The sequence below is a fragment of the Phoxinus phoxinus genome, assembly GCF_949152265.1.
Source record: "Phoxinus phoxinus genome assembly, chromosome: 19".
Classification (NCBI taxonomy): domain Eukaryota; kingdom Metazoa; phylum Chordata; class Actinopteri; order Cypriniformes; family Leuciscidae; genus Phoxinus; species Phoxinus phoxinus.
In genome coordinates this window covers 22,520,194-22,531,158 of record NC_136894.1, presented here as the reverse complement: position 1 = coordinate 22,531,158, position 10,965 = coordinate 22,520,194, and the positions used below count along the sequence as shown (strand labels likewise).

Sequence of the window (10,965 nt, the reverse complement as noted above, 5' to 3'; positions counted from 1 at the left end):
AATATGTGTCTGCAGCGAACAATTCCAAACCCTATACGTTGCAATGTACCATATGTCATTTCTCAATGTAAACTATTTGTATAATGAACATGAGTCATCACAACAATGGTTTGATTGTGCCGAAGCCGTTCTTCACTGCGCTCTGGTTCTTTCTCATAGACAGGCCTTGTTGTGCTTGACCCAAGTCGAGGCAGATGTGGACTAGAACAATAGCAGCTCCTTTTATCAGAGAGCAGGGTAGTGACACCCTCCGCGGGCACATAGGGCTCGAAAGAATGCCTGGCACCAGCCCAGAATCACTGACGCTATTACAGACCCACCTCATCTCCCGTGATGCCATGCAACGGAGGGGACGACACCTTCAAAGGCCAGCCCTTCTTCTTTAGAAGCGCCGAAGACTATCGAGAAGGTTTGCAGAGCGTCCCCAGAGCGGAATTTGGATTGAGTTGAGAAGGACATTCGTGGGCCGTCCAGACTGTAGACCACCAAACAGATCAACACCTAGAATGGCCACTGCAAGCACCTCTGGACAAAGCCCATTCGGGCTGGGCAGGAAGAAGAAGGCCCCTGGTCTCCTGGATCAGATTGGCAGGTTCTTTGGAGGAGACAAAAAGAAAAAGGGAAAAGTGAGTCGTTTTTTATTTCAAACATTGTCATGGTCAACGACAACTTCTTGCTCAATTCTTTGGGGTAAATACTGGATCATATTGAGAAGCTGAATTCGAATATAGTTTAGGACTCAGTGGTGATTGCATTTGTGTTGAATTCATTGGGATGCAATACTCTTGGGTCTGGAGAGGTTTTTTATGGAGTGTGAAGTTCAAATTCATCTGTACTGCAAATAGGCTGCCTCTTCTCATCTCATTTTAGCTTGCATTACCGAAATACGTAATTCTCCTATTCTCTGCACTGGTTGAATTCTGCAGCACTATGCATGCAGTTTGCCAAAGTATTATGTTAACGCTCATAATTTAAATCCTACTATTTGGTTTATTTGCCACCCAATGCTGTATATATCAATAAATAATGTACAATTTGTACATTAATGTAAATCATATATCAGTGAAATGTCATATATAGATTTTTTTTGTCTCTCAGAACATTTCATAAACCATACTTTCATACGTTCAATTCATATTACCAAATAAGAAAATTATTTTAGTCTTATTTTACGGAGCATTTAAACAAAGAATTTGGTCTTAAATCCTGAACAAATACACTGTAGCTGAATCTATCTTTTTAAAAATTATGAATTATCAAACACTTTTCATTCTGCTTCAGCAACTAATAACAATAATGATAATTTTTTTTAACTTCTTTAGCAGCAATTGATCAAAGCAAATTGCTTTGGGGCGGGGGAGGGGGGGGACAATGAATCCTTACAACATTAAGAATCTTTGGACACAGTTGTTTGCAGTGCAAGAGATATGATAGGGGTTTTCTGTTCTGGCAGTAAAGTGCAATTCACTTACTTCCTCTAGGTAGAGCTTTATCTACTGACACTCATATACCTCCTTGTTGCATGCTCATTTTAATGTTCAAAGAACATCAATTTATATGCATAGATAAATTTAGATTAGCATGATATTTTTATTTCCAGTTTTGCCTCGTCTATGTTTTCTCATGGTTAGCTTTTGTCACAGAAATGTAAAATTTGGATTGGGAATGTTATTAAATTGGTTTCACTTCATTTTGATGATCACCTTTAGACATTCTATTGTCTTATTTATAAATTATATTGTTCTTTAATGTAGCACTTATGTCAACGAACTCTCATTAGAGTAGTTGAGTATATAGACTGTCACTGTAAAAAAATTGTTTTATCACAACTTTTTTTCTTTTGTCAAATCAACTTATATTATTAATGTGGTTCAGAGAACATCATATTTTGAGTTTGTTTTAACTACATTTTTTATTTTCAATGAACTTAACATTTTGTGGCAACCAGGTTACTTTCTTTTTTAACAATTCATTTTTACAGTGAGGTCAGTAGCATAAGTGGACATGTACAAAACGACTTATAGTCAGTAGAATGTCTGTTGGGGACCATCATGTTAGCAGATATTAAGACAGTCTAATACTCCAATGTACAGTAGTTGACGTGTAGGTGCAACATTCCTTATAGTCAACAGAATGTCTAAAGGAGACCAACAAAATAAAGTGTTACCATCATTTTTAAAAAACTTTATTGGTTGAATTTCCAGTTCAAGAAGTTGTCGTCATAATCCATGTTACACCTTGACTCTCGACATTTCTCTTTCATTTATTTGAAGGGCTCATTTCGTGGTCATCTATCCTCCTCTCCACAGAGACCCCACCACTCTTCCACCCGTCGTCGTGGAGATGTCAACCCTGTGGTGCATTTCTTCAGGAGCTTTGTAAGTACAGTATCTAAAGCGGTGTTTCCACCGCAGGAACTTTCCCCAGGAACTATAGGGACATTGAAGTTCCGGGTAAAAATCCCCCCCTCAGAAAGTCCCTGCTCGAGAGGTAGATTTGGGCGTTGAACATGCTGGTTGATTGGTTGATTTCACGCAGCATTTTATTTCAACCACCATTCTGTTGCGGTGCATGTATTAAGAGTTGTTTGCTATTCAAATCAACAATGGAGTTTAAAAAATACGACCGATAGACTGACAACGAGGTTGAGGCTTTATTAAGCTTATTTGCGGAGGATGAAATCCAGCGGAAACTGGAAAGTGACACACAGTCCTACGTCACCGGACTAATTTGCCTAATCTTCACGGTACTTTAGACCACGATAGAAACACAAACAGCAACAGGTCTGGTGGGGGAAGAGTTCCTGGGACAAATTGTTCCGGGTAATTTTGGTGGAAACATTGCGATTGAGTGCTGGCATGGATTTGTTTCACAAGTCCCAAACTTCATGTGAAACTAACAATAGAATCTATTCCCAGAAAAGAAATCAGTTCATCTCGAGACATGAGAATGATATTTTCACACCCCCCTATGTTCTCATCTTTAGCTCCCACTGATCCAAAGAGGTTGTTACCGTTTTCGAAGCACCGAGCAGCACGACAACATAGCCTCATTCAACGAATCAGGTCAAATATAGAAAGAAGAAAGAGCATAGATAGTTGATAAAGACTACTTAAGAGCAAACCAAAATAATCAATAAGGCAAACAAAACAAAAGGCAACTTCCAGACAGCTTTCGTCCTAGACATGCCACATTGTGTCTGGCCATTTGCCGTCTAAGTTCGCAGGCCAAGTTAGTCGTCATGTTCATGTCATGTTTTCTTTGCTACAATAGTCCAGACTTGTTTTTCTGTCACACAGACGACATTACACACAATTACATCACTAGTGTTAGATTCTCTGCACACTTTATATTAAGAGTTCTTAACTACTATGTACTAACATAAAAAAATAAGTACATTGTACTTTTTGTGTTCATATTGTATTGCAAAACACTTTTTATAGAATGGAGGTGGGATACGGGTGGTTTGGGAAGATTTAAGGTTGGGTTGAGGTGTAAGGGAAGGGTCAACAGTGTAATTATAGACGTAATGAATTACAGCTGTAATTACATGCCTGTATAAGTAATGTTAAAATATGTACGTACACAATAAGTGCATTGTATTAAATGATTAATTTAGATGTTAGAGCACAGTTGTTAAAGACACTTCATATAAAGTGGGGCAGATTCTCTGCTATGTACAGTACACTGTAAAAAAAAATATCATGGTTTTACTGTAAAAATGTGTTTCATAGTTTTTCTAATCAGTTGTACATACAGGTTTTGTGTTACATCTTCTGTTGATAAAATAATGTTTATGCGTCACTTTAGTGATGTGGGTTACCATGGTGTTTAGTATTTGTGTGAATGAAACTGCACCTTTTATATATTAGTAATTACATTCTCAGCTTGTGGCAAAGCTGCTTGTGATGAGCTTTGATTCATCACGTTGCTGTCTCATCACCACCTGGTTTTGGTGCTTGTCAGTGTATTACAATACAAAACAGATATTAGTATAGGTTGGTATAACATTATACAGTTTTTTTTTTTTTTTACTGTAAATTTAAGTTAAATAAGTAAAACCTAAAATGTTGCTACCACGGCTGTCAGGTTTTTAGTTTTTTTACACCCTAAAGAATGAGTCACTCTTTGAAAGTCACTGTTTCAGATTAAAAAGCGAGAATATACTCTTGTTCGGAAACTTTTAACGGACAGAGCAAATATGTTTTCTAGTGATTGTCCTCTTTACCATCACCTTCTTCACATTGAAAAACAAAAAAAACAATTTGTGATGTCAGATGTGATGTGTAAATATGAAATTCCCCTTTCAGGTGATATGAGCTGATCACGAACCAGCATGTAGTCTTATATCATACTAATTTTCTTTAATTTTCCCCTGAAAAACACAAAAACGGTTCTGCGGAAACTATAACTTCCCCATTAAATTAAATTTAACATGTTTTTCTAAGAAACACTAATTGCACTAGTTGCTCCTCAGTTGTGTGGACTCGTTCATTAAAAAGATACAGGCTCTGCCTTCATTATTCATCTGAACTGCAGGAAGCATAATGAACGGCTCATGTAAACATCTTTAAAATGAAAAGTCTTTGTTCAAGCATTGCTTATCTTGTTTGTATTACACTGGATAACGCAGTGTCTCGTTATATAATGCTCAGGCGTATCTTCATTAAAAGCTGTGGCTGTGCCTTTTGAATACATAAAATGTTCTCTAACTAAAACTTTCAATTTGTTTCTTGAAAGGTGTCCTCTCCTCGTCCCAAGTCAAGGGTAAGTCTCACATTTTTCTCTTGGCATATATCTAATCCCTTTTTTTTAATGCTCTTGGTATATTGATTTGCAATCGTTTATAGTTAAATATGCAGTGCTCGGGGTATAAATAGTAACAGAGCAACACTGTGATATTCATAACACTCTATTAGGCCATGCTAGCTGATAGAATAGGTTTGACCCACGAATATTTTCTTTGCCCTCTCATGCCCAGCAATGAAATTAAAATGACCTCTAAGAAAAAAAAAATGAATCATTCTACATTGTTTCTTTTTTTTTTTCATTTGCAGTGGAGAGAACTATTGGGCCTGGTACGTCACTCATCCTTGACGTGATTCACATTCACATTTGCATTCACAGACACCCGCATAAACAGATCTGATTGGCTGATTGCTGGAAGCCTTCCTGTCTCGTGTCTCATTTCTAATACAGTAGATCTGTCGCGTTTCCTCATTTGTTCTCTTCTTTGTGAATTAACCAATGCATCGCTCTAATTACAGCTGCTGAACTTTTCGCTGCGCTTCATGCGATCTTCTCGTTAACCTGTGGGAAAAGTTTTTTTATGAGGTTGAGTGGGTTCATTTTCCACAAAGCTCCTGACTGATCACATTTTTAGTGTTTTTGAGGGCCAAATTTAAGCCTGTTTCTTGGTGGAGTTTAAAAAGCATTACTGCACTGTGGTTTCAATTTAGCCACACTAAATTGTTTTTATATATTTCCCTTATTAAGGCACACTCTCATGCCAAAATGCATGAAATAGCCATTACTTAAGAATTCTGTAGTAATTTTATCCTAATCCATCATGTGATTATGAATTTCCATAGCTTTCAGCTATACTATAAAAGAGTGATCTCAGGCACTGAAATGATTATACAGCTATTTTTCAGTTTCTTTCTTTCTTTCTTTCTTTCTTTCTTTCTTTCTTTCTTTCTTTCTTTCTTTCTTCCTTTCTTTCTTTCTTTCTACTGTTTTTTTTTGTCTTGATTGTTGCGCTCTTTTTTTTATGATGGCTTTTCTCCTGACCCAGAGCGACTCTCTGCTTCTTGATGACTTTGAGACAGCGAGACTTTTTCTGAGTCGCAGCCGGTAAAACCGCTTTCTCTCTAGGGGTCTTCAAACTGTTCACTCCCCCCATAAACTCATACAGTATTCCTCTCCAACCCTTCTACTCCCCTCCCAGGTCCTGATTCACTGACTCACCAGTGCCCCCTGTGTTTTAGTCACGTGTTGTTTAACTCCACAGGCTCCAACACATAAAGGCATGCAAAAAGCAGGCATGCAGCATTGGATGCATTTTGGACATTAATAACTGATACACACACACACACACACACACACACAAAAAAAAAAGTTTATTTGGCGGGCAAAATTTTTGTTTTGTGTACAACATTTCCTATGGTAGATCAAAATATGTAAATATGATTGTCCATTTGCTGCACTCTAAATCGCCCCATAATACTTGATATGTGGCAAACATCCTCTGTGCTGCAGCCTGCTATTGCACTCTTTATTTGTATAGGCATTGGTGCAGAAATGCAGCATCAATCTAAAAAAAGCTATATTGCAATTATGAACACAGGAACCTATTATTATGAACAGTTGTTCATTTACATTTCTGAGACTTCCTTAAAGGTGAAGTGTGTAATTTTTGTGCCATCAACTGAAATTTTAGTTTTTTTTCAAACATTTTGATAGAAACATACCATTTATGCTTTTCAGATAAATCAACCTGCCTTCATAGTTATTTCTGCTATTAAGCTAGTATAGGAGGAAATAAAGTTTTCCATAGAAATTTTTTTTGAAAAAAAAACATGCACACACTGCACCTTTAATATCATAGCATGCTGAAAACAAACTGCATGTTCATCACTGAGCTATTGTTTTAAAACACAGTTTGACATAATATGACAAAAAATATATATTTTTATATAGTTTATCATTAAACAACACTGGGCAGGTATCCTTTTTGTGTTCATAAACTATGTGTTTTAGGCTTCCCCGTCAGCGCGTGGCTCGGAGAGCATTAGATCGCCTCAGAGACGCAGAAGAGAACAGAATACACTCTCCAGAATCTTCAACCTGGTGAGCCTAAAACTGCAGAAAAAAAGAAATCAGTGTTAGATCCTCTGAGAAAACTATAAAGTTTAGATCTCGTTTTTAGCTATTTAAAAAGAGGTTATTCTCATTTAAGTGTAATTACATGCAAATGCAAAGAAAGCAATTTCAACATTGAGATGTAATAGGCTATTAAAAATGCTCAATAACAGGATGGAGCATAGATTAATGCTTTTCTGAATACATAGAACTCACTCTCTGTCCTTGAAGAAGCATGTGAAAAAGTAGTTGATGATGTCCTTGATGAGACTTCTGTCCCAGAGTCGCCCTCGGTATGCCAGTCCAATATTCTCCATCTTTTACCAAAGTAATGACACCCAAACTGTCAGTGAGGGCTGTTCAGTCTTTCAGCAGTCATTGAGGGTCTTTTATTCACTTAAGCTTTTCAAAATCAATATTTATTCAGGTTATAAAGAAGGCCCGTCTATTCTGGACTCATGGAAAGTTGAGTCTTACCATGCGCCCAACCTTGCTTATTCAGTTAGTCATTGAGAGCCTCATAATAACATAAGCATTGTGGACTTTTGCCAGGTGCGATGCATAAAAGTATTCACATCTCTTCGTGCTCATTGATTCTCAATAAGATTTGATTTTCAGTGGATTAAGAAATATCACCTGCTTCTTAAAGAATCGTTCACATGAAAAGGAAAATTCGGTAATTTACTCATCCTCATGAATTTTTTTTTTTCAAATATGTATGATTTCCTTTCGTCCATGGAAAGTAAAGCTTTTAGTCAGCATGTCTGAGGTGCTTTTTGTCCATACAATGAAAGTGAATAGAGACCAAGACAAAAAAATACATTATTATACAGACAAAAAAAATATATTTGCACTATATTTCAGCTCTTCTGAAACTGTTTGATAGCTCGGTATGAGGCTGAAATTGAACTCTGTATGCACCGAAAATCTTGCTTGACAGTCATGGTCACCATTCACTTTCATTATGTGGAAACAGTGAAAAGAATTACTGATGAAAAAGTCATAGAGGCTTAGAATGACATTAAAGAAAAGCAAATACAGCAGTGGCAGTCTTTTGAAATATTTTTAAAATTTTAAATAACGTATTACTCCAGTCTTCAGTGTCACATGATCTATCAGAAATCATTCTAAAATGCCGATCAAGAAACATTTATTATCATTAATGTTGAAAACAGTTGTGCTGCTCAATATTTTGGTGGGGGAAAAAAGTTTTAACAAAGAAAGTTCAGCATTTATTTGAAACGGAAATCTTTTGTAACAATATAAATGTACATTTTGATTAATTTAATGCATCCTTGCTGAATACAGCCCCAAACATTTGACCAGTTGTAGATACAGTAATATAAATGTACGTATTGGCAAGTATTTGGTCCATATGCTATTTTTGAACACTATTTTGATCCCTTTCAACATCCAAGCGTGATGCTCACGTTCAGCTCAAATATCTACCTCATCTGCTCTCTTGGCTAATTTCCTTTTCTCCCTTTTGTACTTTCCACATGACAATCTCTCCTGAACAGTGGACACAATCAAATCAGGCTGGCTCTCCACCTCCATTTTGCTGTAGAGCTAGAGAACGCTGAGTGCTCAGATCACTCTTTTAGAAATGTAGCATATTGTTATAGCTGGGTAATGCTCCTACAACATGGATGACTCAACATTATGTCATTTTGTTATTAAAGACTCCAGTTGTGACATTGAACATTCAGTCCTTCACCCATCCTGCTGATGCTAAGTGCTATTTCATTGCACGCTTCGGCATTTATTCCTTTGTAATATGTTTTAGAACTAACGGTGATGCAACGTTGATTTTGACCTTGCATAATCCATCGGTGTCGAGGCGGTTTTGTGTCACACACCTGATATGTTGATGACCGTACTGGTTTTCTCTCCGATCCCAGGGAGAAAGCCGATCTCGCTCTCCACCCAAACGCTGGAGCACCATCTTCTGAGCCCTTCGCCGACCAGAAAAACACTAAGATGGAAGAGAGTGAAACGGACGACAAGCAAAAACCTGAGCGGGAGGATCTCTGCCCTATAACTTCACAAGTCGCAGCGAGTTTAACAGACTAACCTTGGCCATCTTCGCTTCCTAGATAGAGATACAATCCAAGTATCTGTTTTTACATTCCTGCAGGGTTTCATAAGCATGTGTTGACTGTATGTGTGCAAAACTGCTGCAATAACCGTCAATGGTCAGGTGATGTGATACGTCTAGTTGCTATACTGAAAGTCTCCCTCCAAAATTTAGTTGAAGTGACCAATTCGAAAATGTTCCAAGAGCAAAAAACATCCATCAGCAATGGAGATTAACCAAAAGGTTTGATTTTAACCTTAGTTGATAGAACTAGATCGAACATTTCTCTGTTCGAGCCTTTAAAAGTAGGAAAATAATGGCCATCATTCAAAACCCATGATCTTATAATTCTGAATTCGTCTCAGATGTATCTCACACAATGGGTTGTTTGTGTGCTATCCAGCATTTGATGCGTGACATTAGTCTTTGTGCTACAGTGAAAAGGCCTATCCATGGTTTTGTTGAGATCAATGTTCAACCTCAGTGATGTGCTGTGTATTTGTGAATGTTTATGTGTATTGTGGTCCTTGTGTTGCATTATATATTGGTTATTTACTTTGCACCAGGAATTTGTATATAGGATTCCTTACTGTGTTATGAGCATTTTAATAAATGTTATTTAATTTTAATACATGAACATTTACCTAATATTGAATTTGATTTATTTGAGAAGTTATTTAGCTCTTAATTAGGAACACGCATTAAAAGAAGACTAAAAACACAATTTTGTGGACTATAGGGAATAGATTCTAAGCATATATGAAGCTCGGATTGTATGCCCTCGGATGTTGCACTGCAGTATGTGTGTTAAAACAGCCTGTAAAAGTTGTCTGCGTCATTATGTGTGCAATTTTGATGTTCTTTTAGAAAGGTCTCATGTAATTACCAAAGGTAGGATTAATATTTAAATAACAGACAAGCAGAAATCTAGGACAAACAGTCACTGGGAGCATAAAGGGTGTGCAACTGGTGGGGAAATGAGGAAGGAAACATGAAAGTGTGAGAGGGAAAATGTGGGAAATTTTCGAAAGGAATTCTGAAAGAGTGAAATGGAGTTTATTCAGCTGATTTTTATTTATGTGATGTTTCTCATGAGTCTTAATAATGTTCATTGTTTCGTGTCTCATAGACTCTTCCTGTATGTACTGTTTCTGAAATAGTTCTGAATAAACATTCGGTCAAAAATTCTCCCTGTCCGCGCTGGATTTGTCTCCAAAATGGTGCTATACACTTTCCATAATGCACATATTCTGAAGTGGCCAGGTGTACTGATGTTATATCTTTAACCCTCCCTTTATTTATAAAGTAACGTTAAATAAAGAACCAGAAATATATCAAGTCTGTGTTTGATTGTGCATCTGTTCATCCTCAAAAATCTCACTAAGTGTGTTGAATTTTGATTGCACAGATAATAGAGAGACAAAATTGCATAGACCTTTTATGATCATTTGTAAATTCACGCTCAGTACACCATAATGCCAATATGTTGAAATTGTTTGTCCATAAATCCATAATTATGTAGACAGTACTGAGTGGATTACATACAAATTGTAGTCGGTTACAGATTCCAAATTATATGACAAAAAATGTAGTTAGTAACGTAATCCATTACACATTTAAGGTAATATAATCAGACTTATTTTAGATTACTTTTCACCTAACTTGTTTACCATATTGATTTGAATACGATAATCATATACCACATTTATATAAAAATACAAAGAGAAAGAAAATATTCCATTCTTTGTAATCAACAACAAGTGAATTAAATATTACATTACTCCAGGGTTTCCCAGACTGGGGTTCGTGAGTTTAATATAAAGCTATTAAATAAATCATAATTTAAAATAAAACATTTTAAAATAAAAACAATTAAAATAAAACAATTTACAAAAAAAATTATAAGTATTTTATTTGTTTACCTGCATGTCATGTGACCATTAACTGACATCAGAGAACTGTGAACTTGTCACAAGATGAAGATGAAGGGGAGTTCAAAGTCTTTGGTGGACCGGATGGCCAGGACG

The 10,965-nt window shown here is 36.5% G+C and overlaps 1 protein-coding gene across 4 annotated transcripts; it reads left to right on the top strand.

Annotated features, from left to right (window-relative positions):
- Positions 1-338: 338 nt before the first annotated feature.
- Positions 339-10,275, top strand: mbpa (myelin basic protein a). Of its 4 annotated transcripts, none has more exons than XM_079591685.1 (6): positions 339-626; positions 2,274-2,378; positions 4,741-4,767; positions 5,058-5,078; positions 6,760-6,849; positions 8,763-10,274. In XM_079591685.1, the coding sequence occupies exons 1-6, from the start codon at positions 507-509 to the stop codon at positions 8,811-8,813; spliced, it is 414 nt and encodes a 137-aa protein (XP_079447811.1). In that variant the 5' UTR covers positions 339-506; the 3' UTR covers positions 8,814-10,274. The 4 variants fall into 4 exon arrangements, with proteins under 4 accessions (XP_079447811.1, XP_079447812.1, XP_079447813.1 ...); XM_079591686.1 differs by having other exon boundaries at positions 380-626; positions 2,310-2,378; positions 8,763-10,275; XM_079591687.1 differs by lacking the exon at positions 6,760-6,849 and having other exon boundaries at positions 381-626.
- The last annotated feature ends 690 nt before the right edge of the window (positions 10,276-10,965 follow it).